The sequence below is a fragment of the Thermobia domestica genome, chromosome 6, assembly GCF_964235325.1.
Source record: "Thermobia domestica chromosome 6, izTheDome1.hap1.1, whole genome shotgun sequence".
Taxonomy (NCBI): domain Eukaryota; kingdom Metazoa; phylum Arthropoda; class Insecta; order Zygentoma; family Lepismatidae; genus Thermobia; species Thermobia domestica.
The window spans coordinates 41,084,856-41,101,102 of NC_137459.1; the positions used below are offsets into that span (position 1 = coordinate 41,084,856).

General features: G+C 35.6%; 1 protein-coding gene across 6 annotated transcripts in view; it reads right to left on the bottom strand.

Annotated features, from left to right (window-relative positions):
- The window catches only part of LOC145687959 (ubiquitin-like modifier-activating enzyme 1), a 163,155-nt gene that overhangs the window by 15,059 nt on the left and 131,849 nt on the right, over positions 1-16,247 (bottom strand). For all 6 annotated transcript variants that reach the window (XM_081761561.1, XM_081761562.1, XM_081761565.1 and 3 more), the window contains exons 11-16: positions 15,391-15,526; positions 13,952-14,262; positions 8,134-8,355; positions 5,700-5,895; positions 3,086-3,267; positions 510-701 (exon numbers count right to left, since the gene is read on the bottom strand). In XM_081761561.1, the coding sequence (XP_081617687.1) occupies positions 510-701; positions 3,086-3,267; positions 5,700-5,895; positions 8,134-8,355; positions 13,952-14,262; positions 15,391-15,526 (1,239 nt within the window). The remainder of the gene's footprint in view (positions 1-509; positions 702-3,085; positions 3,268-5,699; positions 5,896-8,133; positions 8,356-13,951; positions 14,263-15,390; positions 15,527-16,247) is intronic.

A 16,247-nucleotide genomic window follows, 5' to 3' on the forward strand; every position in this document is an offset into this window, starting at 1 on the left:
AAGTAACTATTTGTGGTGATTTTTAAAGAGGTTGCAACACTGTTGCAAATCAGAGACCAAAACCATTTTGTTTCTGTATTCTGGGCATGTCCATCTTTAATATATATATATATATATATATATATATATATATATATATATATATATATATATATATATATAAGAATTCAAAAGGGTCGATGGGAACCCATTGTATGATTTGAAATGAAACAGCCCGGTGGTGAAATTCAATTAATGGTCCCCGAACTCACCCGATCTTAACCGAATTCACCACTTTTGGGAAGTCATTGAACGTCAGATCCGAGCTCATCGATCCTTTCCGCTGAATTCACAATTAAGCGACTTGTGTGTTCAGATGTGGTGCGCCATGCTTCCAATCGCCTATTATGGCCTCACTGCTCCCCAATAATAAAATTATTATTTTTATTTCATATGGTGCCATCGGTCATAATCCAACTTAATGATAAAAAGGAAATGTCGAATATTTTTATTATACAGTACTTCCTTACCTTCTGCTTTGGAGCTGCTAGAGGTTCAGAGAAACCAAAGAACGGCAGCGCTAGGTTCACAAATCCATTTTTGAACGGAGTCAGTTTGTTGACTCCTAACGCTAATTTGTAAAGTTCAAGGCACACCAAACCAGCTACAACAGACGTGGTAGTTGCTATAGCTGGGATTATTTTTCCTGCAATCAATTTGCTCTGGAACATTACAAAAAGAAAGAAGGTATATCAAAATCAAAGACAACGAGTATCAACAAAGCACAAAAGTTGGAGAAAATTTTCCACACCTATATAAGTATACCTTATTTTTCCCCCTCAGAAAATTTACCGAAACTGCTCCAACTTTAATACATACCGTAAAATACAAAACAATAAAACGCACGTAAAATGGGCAACAGGAACAAGAAATGTTGTCAAGATGAAAATCATGATTCATGTGGCTCCTGCCTACAAATACCAAAAGTATTAAATCTACGTGGCTTAAATCTCATCGATTGTTTTGTGAAGTATCGATAGGATCTTTTATTATTATTATTATTATTATTATTATTATTATTATTATTATTATTATTATTATTATTCATATCTATAAAACTGTTTTTAAAGTAGATACGGGTTTTCTTGATTAGTATGTTTTTAATTCAAGTATTCTCATTGGCGATTAGATAATGTGAAATATGAATGTAAAATTTCCCCGTTTTCCGCTGTTCAAACGGAATAGCTTCACATTAGTTTCATATTAGCTCTTTTTTGGGAATTTGCTATTGAAGTCTTTACTCCCTTGTACGTATTGCTTTCTGCCATGTCAATATGCTGCCTTCCAGATAAATCTTCAGCTTCATGAACTCAGGAAGTATTTACAAAGTCGATTAATAAACTTTTGCAGGAATTTCCTTGCATACAAATAGGTATCTTGTACATCAGTCTTTTCAAATGCTTTGGAAAGAAATTTCTAGCTAAGAAACTAAATTCCAAAAGTTACAATAGTATCTATCTATCTATATATATGCAACTTGTGTTAAATAATCGTGGTTTGTCACCATTTGTTTGAGGAAGCTAGTCCTGTTATCCATTAATAGTATCGAATGAACGACCAATCGCATTTCCTATTAGAGATCTTTACTATAAACAAAGCATTACTATAACACATATATGGTTTTGATTTTTTTTTCTTTCTTTAAGAATTTCTTGGTAACAGCATTGTACTGTCATGGTAAAAGGCTCGTCCCTCAATCAAGAGTACAATGAATGAAATGTACTATTACACAAACTAATATCTCGTACTGGACATTTGTGAAGCAAGAAAATATTTACAATGCAACATGCAATTACACTTTCTGAAGACCAACTTAAAATCTGAAAACTGGTAACGTAGGTTTCGACTTCTTGAAAAATTTAATACAGAATACGTAATAATAATTCTATACATATTGACTTGTGTGTGCTTCTCGTTTGTTTACACATTTTAATACACTTAAAAAGAATGTTTTAATTAATCAGCTATATTGAATATAATAGTTACCACTCATTTTTCTACCTTCTCACTTTACAGGCAACAATCAAATAAATAAATAAATATTCACATAGACAGACAGTCAGTCAGTCAGTCACTGATACGTTCAAAAGTTCTTAAATTTTTGTTATTACTTCCAATATCAAGGCTGATTTCAGTATAGTTTCTTCTGATAATTTTTTTATTTATTTGTTTATTTAAAACTATAAATACAGTAATTGAGCAATTAATTGGGAAATTATTGTCTGTGTGTATGTAAATTGACTCAGTACTTGTGAATGAGACTCTCGCAAACAAGTAACAATTTCCATTGACTTTTCAGATGCAAGAAAATTCAAGAGAGGAAAAATAGGTCAATGCCAGCCCAAGAAGGACTCTAATTCATTTGATCATCTTAGTGCCTGGCTGACAGAACACACACACACACACGCACACACTCCTTGTTCCAAACTGTTAATATTACATGTGTGTGTCTTGAATCTTATCGATATAAATTTAATCTCCACACTAGAATTAACGTCTCGCATACAGAGTTACTACAAATAAAAGACTAACATTATCGTGTGATAATAAAGAATGATGGCCGTTCCTTCTTACGTCAGCTTCAGTTGCATCCGTGTTAAACAAGCTGGCCGTAATCCTATTGAAAATGAGTATTCGGTAACAGAACTACCGAGAAATGTCAACGACAAGACACGTCTGTCCCTCTATCGTAAATGAAAAATAACTGAAATAATGGATCGTTAACTAGTGTTGCTATATATAAACACCAACAAGCTCTCGCCAGTTAAAATGGAACTGGACTATTACGTGTCTGCCGTGTTACAAATAGCACATACACAGAATTTAACTTACAAATACGAACTTTTCAGACATTCCTTACAAAATCGTGCAATATACTTGGCAATAATTGTAATGCTTTTAACTGTATACTATATTGAACGAATCTTTCATTTGCAGTAACGCTGATCTTATTTCTCTGTAATTTTAGGTAAAATGAAGACTGGAAACTCAGAATAAAGAGTATCAACGTAAAACAAACCAAAGTTCAATTTTATAATAAACGTACCTTCAATCTATCGGCAGGAGGAATGTTGTAGTTCTCTGCACGAAGATTTGATGCAGCTACAATGAAATCCATATGTAAATTGGTATCATCATCTTTTTCAAATATAAGCGGATTTATTTTAGGAACATCCAAAACATCAGTCTGAGGTAACTCCATCTGGATTTGTTGTATTCTGTCATGATCTGAAAGACATACAAGGCATAGTAAGAGATGCTTTCCTCATGTAGTTTCAGAAACTCAAAGGCTGCCCCCTTTCTCGTAACCAGAAAACACCTAAATGATACTAACAACCAATCCTCCCAACGGCATTACCTACATGTCAATTGGCAGTTCTGCTAGTAAATAAAAAAGTAATACAGGGTGCCCCAAAAGTAGGTATATAGTCCCGTCGGCTTCCACAGAGATATTGACTTAGTTTCTTCCTTATTTGTTCTTAATTTATTTTCATTTATACCTTAAGCTCGGAACAGACTAAAGCAATTCATTACCTTAATAAATTAAAATGTCATACTTGATGGATACAGTTCTGTATACCTACTTTTGGGCCACTTTGTATTTCAAAGTTTATTTCAATCTAACACAGATGGGAGCAAGATCTTTTACCTTAAATTTTGAAGGTTATAAAGTTGAGAACATTTCTTGTTTTTGTATTTTCTGTTTAATTTTCATATACTCAAAACAAATAACTGAATAAAATTCTATGACGTGCACACACAAAACATGCAGAAATGTCCCAAACACGGCAACACAGGAAGCTGTCAGTTTTTTCGACTGCCCTGCGACCGATCATAAAAAGCCTCATACTGAATTTGCTACATACGCTACAGCGGCACTGGACAGCAGATGTACAAGAGGAGAGCTCTCATACTATAGAACATTTAGTTCAAGAAAACTAACTAGCTCAGAACTAGATTAGGTTCAAAACGCACAGCTCGTTCTATTAAGAGTTTCTTCTAGACTTAACCTTAGAAGTACCATGGAGCGGAGTCAATTTTGCCATCACGTTCAAAGGACACCACACAAAAAGCATTGGATTTCTTCTCCGTCAGATTTGGGTGAATTTTGGATATGTTCTACCTGAGGACCCCCTGGTCACTCGTTTATATGGGACCAACTCCCTATGACCAACCTTGTGACCTCCAGAGGTCACCAAAGGTCACACCGTACAATCAGTATTGCATTTCCTCGTCTGTCCGATTCCGGGGGATTTTAAAATATGTTGTAGCTCAGGACCTTCTGGGAAATTGTCTATATGGGGTCAATTCCCTATGACCAACCTTGTGCCCTCCAGAGGACACCAAAGGTCACACAACGGGTGTTGGTAGAACTGGTTCAAACTTAGCATACAAAAAATAGTTACATGTGTTCTACTGAGCTACGGCAAATGAGGATAGTACACGTAACTGTGTGACTTTTGGTGACCTCTAGAGGCACAGGGTTGGTCATAGAGAGTTGGCCCCATACAAACAACTGACCGGAAGGTCCTCAGTTACAACATATCCAAGAAACACCCAAATTGGACAGGAGAGGAAATGCAATGTTTTTGTGTACGGTGTCCTTTTCAGTTTCCTGCAGGATAGTGTTTTCTAAGATCTCTTCATTTCTTCCATTGTTCGCTTGAAAGTAATGTTCTTTCTTCGTTAGTTTTATATTATTATCTATTTTATTTTTTACTAAAAAATAATAATCCATTTACTTCGGGCAGATTTGGCACCCGTTGGTACTAGGTATAACCCATCCGTTTTTGCCAAAATTTCATTGTAGTCAAAACCCTATATATTTTTTTTAAGATGTTACTTCTGTTTCCTATTTAAAAGAGTGTGATAAATTTTATTTTTAAAAGTGGACGTACATACATACAATATATAGACCACGAAGACAAAACAAATTCAGGTAGGGTAACATATACCCGTGCTTTAATAATGTAAACAATGTCATGTATGAAGCCATTTACGATGAATGATAGAACTACTTTAAATTTTTGTTATTAGTTTAGTTAAATTCAATAACTATAGTGTTAAAATCAGTAAAAAGCGGGGACAAATTTCATCCCCCTTCTTCCTTGGTACTACACTTAGCAGATATGGACATGGTACTTAAAAGGTTAAGAAATTAGCCTTATATATTAAAAAAAAAAAAAAAAAAAAAAAAAAAAAAAAAAAAAAAAAAAAAAATTAGCCTTTAAGAAATTAGAAATTATAAGGTTATATTATTTATGTAAGAAATTAGAAAAAGAAGTGTAGAAAGAAAGAAAACAAAGAGAAAGAAAGGAAAAGGGAAAAGAAAGAAAGAAAAAAATGATATTTTTTTCTGAACATGAAAAAGAAAATAGATGTTAGTACTAATACTTTAAAGAAGCGATTGCATACCAAACGGGTGTATTTGCCAGCTTGATCTGGAATTAGTAATGTGAATTCGCGTTGTTTAACCAAACTCATTTGTCTCGATGTGGAAATATACAAAATTTCCTACGTCTAGAGTAAGATTTTCATATTACTATTAGTATACCTCCATTTTGCTTGGGCCAAACTGGTGTTTACATTACTACACTGAACTAGATCATTTTAATATTAATGCAAGTTTCCTAGTCTTTTTTTAAGAAACGCTCACTCACCAACATTTCCACTAGATGCTGATGACTGAGCTTCAGCATCTGTTACTGCTATTTTAACTCCAGACTTAGGAACAAAATCAGGTACTTCTATACCTTCTACCATACGGGCTACCTCTGCACGGTTGCGAACCTGAGGAATTCCATACACTTGAGCCTTCAGATTGGCTGCGGCGTAAATATAATCTAGATGCAATGGCTGGAAATAAAATGTATAATCGTTACATTCATAATTAAGATCGTCCTTCTAGTTACTATTAGCATTACAATAACAAAACACATTTGATTACTACCATTAACTTTAGTTCTCTCTCTCACTCACTCACTCTCTCACACACACACACACACACACACACACACACACACACACACACACACACAAATTACGAAAACCAAAAATGGATCAAAAGATTGCGACCTCGGCAAGTAACTAGTTTTTGGATTAGGAGCCACAAAATTTTTGAACGGTCCCTAAACAAGTTTTCGTATTTTCTACGCAATAAGCATATCATACTGAGTTAAGTGATAGTTTGGGTTTGGCTACACTGTAGTTCTCCAGATATAAGGCCTACAAGAAATTTTTTGATTGAAATATATTGGATCTTTTGATCGAAAAACCAAATTCTTTAACATCCCACGATTATGCTCTTTAGGTTAAGAGAGAATGTGATTATTGAAATAAAACAATATGCAACCTATTCTAGAACAGGAACTGCCGTAGAAACTTTAGACGATCCAACCAAGACTGACCTAAAACTATACTCGTTGTCGCTTCAACCCACGAAAGAAAGGTCAGATGACACCAAGCTAAACTTGTGATCAAATTCAAAGCATGGACTCCCAGTGTCATTATCTGCAGCTTTCTAGATTGAATTACGCTACTCAATTCAGATAGTTCCAATAGCCTCATGAAGCTGAGTCACAAAACTGAAAAGTCTGAGCTTCCACTGGGAATCAAATATGAAGCCATGTATAGTATAAACTATTAGAGGGCCGCGGTGGCTCAGTGGTAGAGCGTTCACCTCTGGTGCTTGGGATCCCAGGTTCGATCCCAGCCCCCGTCAAGTGAACTTTGTGGTGGACAAACACCGTGTGCGTGGGTTTTCTCGGGGTTCTCACGTTTCCTCCCACTTTCTTCATTCTACCATTTCATTCATTACTCATCATCACAGTCTCCTTTAGCCTAACCGGCATAGCCGTGGGACGTAAAACTCAAAGATTTCATTTCATTTTAAACTATTCGGCTACACACGAGCACAATGAACAGAGTAAATAAATTATATAGACCTTCGAGGAAAGGTTAAAATCCGTAATGGTAGAAGTAGCATTCTTCTCAAAATTCAGATACATTTATTATAGGTAACTAAATACGCGAAAAAAAATTCGCGTGGGAAAGAAATTAAGGAAAATGTTATTGGTTCAGAAACTATAGCGATCAGGAAATCCAAAACTAGCTTATCTCGCACACAAAGAATAATGCACCTGTGCCGTTGTGATTTTTCAGCCGATCGAAAAAAAAAAAAAAAAAAAAAAAAAAAAGTTCTATTCACATTTCACGAATTAAATGCAAGGTAATTATGGATGTCAATTTCAATAGCCGTCCTCAAGTTTCATCTATATAAAATGCCAGAAAATAGTTCCTGATACGAAAGTGTAGTTGAAACAGTTTCAAATAGAAAATACCACTTTGTGAACGATGTGTGTCCGGTGATCGCATGTAAATTACTTTACATTCTACAACATACTGCCGCGTTATTATCCGGAAGTATTGTAATAGCTCTTAAAATTTACATAAAAATGTACGTTAAATTTAAGGAAAATTGCAGTTTCAAATGCTGTTTATTCTAAGGATCAGCAATTAGATACAGATGGTAAATTATTTGGTCCTTTCGGTTGCTGTTTAATAGCATCGAAAACATACTCAACCAACCATAAGTTACACGCTCAATATGCGTTATGCACAGGGTTTGCCAAAAGCTTCCGTATATAGTATGCATGTACTCCACTAGTGATGTAATGACTGCCATCATTCCACATATAAAGGTGTTTAGACGTTCCAAACAACCATATTGGACAACCAGCAATACCTCCGATGTCATGGATACACAAGATTCGTTGCTTGATATATATCATGCTGACAATTTTCACATTGTACACCTCTAATTTCACGTGACCCAACACGTAGAAAATTCAGGAGCGACAGGTAAGGGAATCGTTGGTGGCTCTCCATGAGATCCCGTTTTCAAATTCAGGAGCCTGGAAATTACAAATCCAACTAATCGCATGTTGTAAGTAATATAGAGGCTCGACTCCTATTATGAAGACTTTCGGCTTTACTTATACTAAACCTTAAAAATAATAATGTATTATACCATTCACAGTTTATTTACCATTAACATTTTCATTACACCCCAATTCTATTGTGAAATTTACTTACGTTGTCCACTGAAAATTCTAGAGGATGGGGGCATCTTTTTGGTCCAGACCAAAACAACTGTCCACTCGACGTTAGTTGATCAGCAGGAAAGTTGTATAACAATTGTTTTATTTGGTTACTGAACTGTTCCTGCCAATGGTTTCTAGCCCAAACAACACAGTCTTCAAAACATTTTGGACGCTCATCCACTAAAGCACGCTTCACAGATTCTAACGTTTCCACCTAGAGAACGAAAAGGAGAACTTACTCTACTAACTATTAACTGTCTACATACATATTATATGCCTTCATGTGAACATACCATAAATGTCAAATTGATCTGTCAAATAGGTTAATTCAGACTGTTCAGGATGTCTACTAAAATTCCAAAATAAAATTTCGTGATTTTTTTCTTTATCAAACCATAAAATTTCGGAACATTCAAGAGCGAAGTTGGATGCGAATTAGGCCAAATTTTCATGCATTCGATTTGGTAGCAATTTTGTAGCGTCTAAAGCCGACCATATACATCTTTGGTGGTGAATTTTGATGTTTTGTAGAACAAAAGTTTCCAGTCTGTACGTATATTTGTAGATATATATATATATATATATATATATATATATATATATATATATATATATATATATATAAAACAATCGTGACCCAAAAGCTAAATTTCGTCACTTTTTCTTGACTTTCATGACCGTTTTCTCATTTCGTGACTTTTTCGTGACTTTCGTGACCGACAGACAGCCTGCTGTTGATTAACAGGTAAGAGTAGACGTGTTTTACATGTTTAAAAAATGGAAAAGTTGAAAAAATCGTACAAAGATTGAATATTTATTTAAAAAAGGATTAAACGGGAAGGAAATTTTTGATGATATGGTGAATGTATTAGCGAATAGTGCTCTTTCATATGTAAGAGTTAAAAAAGAAAAATGATTGCTCTATTTAAACGTGATCGTATACATACATACTATTAATGGTGCTCCAAGTTAAGAACATCCAAGAACTTCAACCGCTCCAGAAATGATTAATTATGTCTATAATTTGATTTTTGAAGACCGCAGATTAACAGTGTTTGACTTAGCTGAAACCACAGCATCTCAACTGGATCAGTACATGGGATTACTAATAAATTACATATGAGAAACCTATTGACAAAATGGGTGCATCATTCAGTAAATTCGGATCAGAAACGCATTCGTATGAAACCAACATAATCAACCAATATCTGAATCGTTTTCAAAGGAATAAAACTGTATTGATTTGTCTCTCTGAATAAGACTTGGGTTTACCACTACGATCCCGGATTGTGGGGTGGACTGAGCCCGGTTGTTCAGCTCCAAAGCAGCCAAAGTAGTGAAAATCGTCGAAGAAGGTTAGGGCATTAATTTTTGGGATGCAAAAAGAATTTTGATAATTGACTACCTTCAAACCGATAAAACAATGACAGAAGAGCATTAATCAAACCTTGTGGATCAATTGGATGCTAAAATTTGGGAGAAAAGACCTGGTTTAGCGAAGAAAAGAAAATTTTTCATCGCGAAATCCACCGGCTGACAAAGGCATTCTTTCAATGGCAAAAATAAAGGAGTTACACAAACCCCACTTAACAGTTCGAGCATCCACCATATTCAGATGTGGTTCCCTCCGACTCAACTGTTTCCAAACCTCAAAAAAGTTCCTACGTGGCAAACTTCATGAAACGAAGTTATAGCACCCATAGTTGTTAATACTTTACAAGTGTTAAGGAAAATCACTTCAAAGATTGGGGGAAATTAACTGGAAACTTGCTGGACAAATTATATTGAACTTAAGAGAGAATCTACTGAAGAATAACTGTATTCGTACTCATTGATTAATGTTGTTTAATTATAAGGGTAAGAAGTACTGATTGATTCATTCATTCACATTACATACGTACACGTATGCAGTATACCCTATATTCAGATATGTTCGCAATCCCAGATTAAAAGTTCATCACTTTTTGCCGCAATTTATCTTGAGGTATTATTCTGTGGTTAATCATAGCCTAATGCCTATAACGCTCGCTTTCGAGGTACGTTCTCATAGGTTCAAACCCAAGTGAAAGTATGAAGTCTCGGATAAACTGAACTCCTGTTTCAAATCCCACTTCAATAGAACATATGCATCAAAACTTCACTGTTGTATAGAGATGTAGAGAAAAAAAATAAAATAAATAAAGAATCATAATTTAAAAAAGTCTTCCTAAGCTTAATGTAACTGCATGCTTCCCTTTTCTATGCACTCTTTTGTAACATGTATGCATAAATTTAAACTATGTAATGCTAAACCCTATTCTGTAGTGAAGATTAATAATTTATATGCTCGTGACTTACACCCATGCACAGCCAGCAGGAGCATAATTTCTGCAATATATAAATGTTAAATTCACTTGGACCTTTTCTACAAACGCATCACCTTCCTACATGCCAAATTCAGACTCGAGAATGGATGCCTACAAACTGACGTACGAATCAAACCCACAAACAGCATACAGTATGCTCACTTCAAAAGTTCCTACCTTATCAAATAAGGACACTACTACTCCAGTACCTAGCTTGTAACAAGCATTAGCACTCATAAACCAAAGATGTCTCGTCTTACCTTAGCCATAAGCAACAGGGGCGTGCAGAAACTTCCCACTTCTGAAAAATTAATTCCGAATCTTCTGTGTGATGAATTACTAGGGTATACTGTAAGGGTTGATCTTGTATGATAGTCTTTGTACCCAACAACTGCACCAAATTCAAGCTTTGGTCGTAGTTCTGAGCTCATCTTAATAGTAGATTTTATCCTTCATAACCTCGGTATTCATTAATGAGTAAAACCCAAACTCTCAACTGCATTCCATATAGAAACTGACGACTTTAGTTTTACCTCAAACTACCTCATTACCCGAAAGTGGAAAAATCCTTTAGTTGCATCAAAAAGAGTCTACTATAAACCACCTAAACTGCATACAAAAACTGCTTCTAGAACAGACTCCTCTTGTACAGTCCGCAGCAAAAAACCTGCCACATGAGCATGTAAGTTTATTGTAAAACTACGCCTAACAGCGGAGGGAATCAACATAACGTCTAAGTGACACGAATTACTGCAGGAGAAACCTCGGTGTCCTCCCCTGCACACTTATTTTAGAGCAAAAGACTTCGTCGTTTCACAATAAACTTACATGCAAATGTTTAAGGTTTTTTGCTACGGACTGTACCGAATCAATAACGTAAATTAAGATTTAAATTTATTCTTGACACCAGTTTCAACATCCCAGAACTCCCAAAGTATTATACATTTATTCCATTATTCTGCTCGTTATGATGCCTCTAATCTCATCTACCTCCTAAAGTAGTTCCACTATCTTGGTTTCTAAATCAGAAGAAATAAAATTGGAAGAAGAAAAGTGCTCGAACCCGGATAAACAAACCGTCACCAACTTCACCTTAGATTCCGAACTCTTCATGTCAGTATGCTCGTATCAATAATCCTGCATTCAACGTCACCAATTTCTCGGTCACAAAAGTGTCTGCTAAGTATGAGCCTGGATTGAAACTCTTGTAAACTCCATTTCCTTACTATTTGTTCCTCTGCTCCTCCTTTCTTTTCCAAATAATATGACAATAGTTTACGCACTACCATCATTGTAATTATTATTTTAACTTCTTTCATCCGCAATTTCTACTTTCTTCACAGTTTCTCATTGTAGCTTTGTACCTTGCTATTAGCAACATTATTATTTCTTTACATTTCTAAATTTCTCCTGCGGTCCATGCCCTCCCATTATAGTATTTTAACCTCTCTTTTGATAACTCAATCGAGACATTTACCAGCCACCACGCTCTTTCGTTACAGCATTCAAACAACGTTCAATACGAGTGACACTGATACACAACCAGTATTTCTAGTGTTCTTATCTTCATTTTTCTCTATACTTAGATAACGAGACGTCCAAGCTTGAAAGCTAAGTGCCTAATTATGTACGGACTTCTTGATGTGCATACAATATAAAACAAAACAAATGGTAATTTCGTGATTTTGTTTGGAACACATCTATACAAGGATGGCAAAATATATGTTTTTACATGAAGCAAATAATTTTATTAATTGAATCTATACACGACTGACAAAACGTACGCGCCTCTGGCGTGAGAGACCCGGGTTCGAACACCAGCGGGACCTTAGGTGGTTCGGATTTCACGTTGATCAGTAGGTCATACAGCCTCGATGCTGGAAGAGAGGTTAAACTCAAAATAAACTCAATCAAGACTGGCAAAATATGGTATGTCACTTTGTTTTGGCCATTTCCTGATTTTTTGCTGTGGTTGTTGATTTCACTCGATATTTTATATATATATTGGAAAAAGTTGATAATGGCTTAATTAAATATTCCCTATCTAGCAGTACATAGTTTTCACCAGTAAAAAAAAAAAAAAAAAAAAAAAAAAAAAAAAAAAAAAAAAAAAGCTGAATACAACCATTCTTCGCATGGGTCAGATAAAATATCTATGTCAACAAACTGAACAACGAAAAAAAAAAAATATCATTTTCTACTACTTTTACATATCTGAGTAAACACCCCCTGAGGCCCCTGTTTCTAATTTTGAAAAAGAAAACGCCTATGGTTCCCAGCCGATGGGGATTGTATTTGTAAGTTAACGCCTATGGGGGTATCCCCATTCATCTCCGCGACCGCGAAAACTATGGATTTGACACTAATATAGGTAATTTTGGATTATTTTTACGTCTTAGTACCTCCTCTCCCGCAGGTGACCCCGGCTTGCATACAATGGTAGCTGAATTTGCAAGTCATCGCTAATGGAAGTGTCACAATTGATCTCAGCGAACGCGAAAACTATGGATTTAACCCTAATATTGGTCATTCTGGATGATTTTTACTTCTCTCAGTATCCCCCCCTCTTGGTGACTCCCAACCCGCAACCTAATGGGGTGAATGTGATAGGAGTTTCCCCATTGATCTGAGCGACCACGAAAACTATGAATTCTACACTAACATCGGTCATTTTCTACTACTTTTACATGTCCCGGTAAACGCTCCCCGCCCGGTTCGAATTTTGAAAGAAACACTTCGTCTGGGGCCTGGACCAAGGTACCCATGACCAAAATCTGGTAACTCTCGGTCCATTCGTCTGGTCCCCAGGCCGCACACAAACAAACTCTCTATTTTATTTATATTAGATTTAATTCAAAAGCTCGCAATTTCCCCTTCTGTAAAAGTACCTTAGATATTCATTAGTTGAAGGCAAAGAAGACAAGACAATCTTAAAGTCTGGTCGGGTATCACTATCCGCCATTTGAATGCTATCCGATCAATATTAATCAAAATGGCTGACAGTCAAAATACGGAACTCGCTCTCCGGTATCTTCTTCCCTATGCTTAGTTGACGAGTCGCTGAAAATGGCAGCTGAATATTGTGTTTGAAACAGAAGTGTTATATTGCGCCATAAGTCTGTACATATTCCAAACATTCATGTAGGTATCTTTCTTCTTGAATTTACACATATATAATGAATTAATTAATTGAAAAGATAAAAGCTGTCCAAAGCCAACACTCCTATTAATGAACTGTTACAGTTTTGGTGATCTTTATCAGAAAGAGGCAATAATGTATTGCGGAAACTAACACATGATTAATATAACCGTTTGCTTCGGTCAGATTTTATCTTTGTTTACGCTAGAGTGACCAGTATTCAGATATATAAATAATTACTATAATTTAGTACAAAATCACGAATACATATAAAACCTTATAATCTAAATAATAACATAAATGCAACCTACAGTAAAATAACTTACTGGTTGTACCCCAGGTAATTTCAAAGTTCTTTCTATAAAAGCTGGGTCAGTTAAATACTGTGCCGCGCTCTCTGCTGACTGACGAAACAGTCCTTCGAACATATCACGAGCCCACTGCAAAGTATGCTCAATAGCATTGGGGAAGTTTCTGAGCGTGCAGATCGGAATGCTCTTTTCTGGAGGATCTTGGGACGAACTGTAAGACTCTGTTAGAAATGGAACGACCACTTGAGTATTCCCTTTGGTACCCAATGTTCCAGACTCCAACAGTGGCTTCCGATAATACACACACCGTCGATCCATATAGATTCCTGAAACAACGAACACAGTAGTAGAAAATGCAATAATCACACTAACAAAAATGTTAGCTGCCCAGTAATTTAAGATCCAAAACGGATCTCTGTTTTTAATTACACTTAAGAGAAACGGATATAAGTTGTGAACTTCATTATGAAAGAAAACCATAAATATATATATGAAAACCTTTATTATTAAGTTTCATTATCAATTATTTTTCAAAGAAAAAACCACGAATAATTAATACGTCTACGTATGATTACGAAGATACATTCACATTACACACATTACCAAAATAAAACTAATGTTCTGTAAGCTACAGCTGGTGTTATTAATATGACTGGGTTCAGTACGATGTAGTTTCCTTCAAGGAAGTAAATTGGTAAAGTCAAACTTGCTAAATATAACACTTGAGTCATTGGCAATCCAGCTCTCCAAGGCTTCGACCAGGAAGATTGCTTTTACTTCAGTAATGAGGTCCGCGCTCTGCTCTCATAGTCATCATTTTATTTCTTTTCTTTTAGTTCGGAGCAAGTCACCTTTAATTTAAATATTTCTACGTTTGCCTTACAAAAAATTGGGCCTCATGAGAAATCGAACCCGGGAATAAACGCGTTAATCATCGGCTACGGAACAGCATTACAAATACGCACTAGCGTAACGTAAAATCGAGATCTTTCCATTTTCCTAGGTATTATGCAGTCCACGCATAACTCCTTCGGGTAGTTTAATATAATACATTGTGAAACTACAACGGACTTGCGATCTAATAAGTGCTGCGACTTAAATACCAAAAGATTTGGGTCACTAACGCTATCTCGTATGCAAAGGGCTCAATACTTTTTGGACTATCTGATATTTGAATTCAGAGCAAAAAATTTATTACCATCAGGTATTTTTTTTTCCTTCTGTCTCAAAAGTTGTGCGATCAGTATCGTCATTCATTTGCCCTTTATCCTTACTTCCCCTTAATATAAACGAAATAAAAGACAAATGAACAATTCACGTGATTATACTTTCTGAATTAGTACTTTCCCATTACTTTGAACAATGAAATCACTTTTAACCAATTGCTCTGATCTCTAGAAGAAGGCATAAAGGACAAGTTTGCACCAATATTTCATCCTGAACTAAACACTTACTTGCATCAACATTATCTAAGGCGTTTGCTACTCCATCCAAATTCTCGAAGAACTCATCATCATATACTTTCTCACTTTCTGGTCCTACTCGATTTTCATGAGCTATGATATTCATATTGGGGTTCATCGCTTTCACCTACCAGAAGAAAAAACAAAAATTACACTAAGACATTAGATTCAGATAGATACAGGTGTAAATATATGTAAAATTAATTTTGGATGTTGCATGATAAATCCTTTTGTTCCTCTTTTCTTGATTACACTTAAAAAGTGTGATTTTTTTCCTTCTTAATGACCTAATAAGTTTCTTTTTCTTTGTTTTCTCTTCCTAATTGGGTTCAATATTGCTCTTTTCTCCTCTACTATTACACACACTTCATTAGTTTTGCGTTCAATCTAGTTAATTCTACTCACCCTTTTCTAAACTTCAGTTCGTTATGACACGTTGTAGAGAATAGGCTTCTTTTGAATTAGCTCTAGCAAATCAGTGCTGCCATCTCAATGGAAATAATTCAACAATGGTGCGCTGCCGTAGGTACATTCTACGCAGCGTATAAAATAAGAAGTTCTTCGAAAGAGGGACTGATAGGAACAGAGAAAGGTAAGAGTGGTAAGGAAATCTGCATAGCGATAGTACAAATAAAATGAAAAGTTTCAGTTCTACATCCTATGATTATACCGACTAGGCTAAAGGAGACGGTAACGGTGAGAAATGAATGGAATGGTGGAATGAGTAAAGTGGGAGGAAACAAGAGAACACCGAGAAAACCCACGCACATGGTGTTTGTCCACCACAAAGTCCACTTGTCGCGAGCTGAGACCAAACCAGGGACCCCACGTACCAGAGATGAACGCTC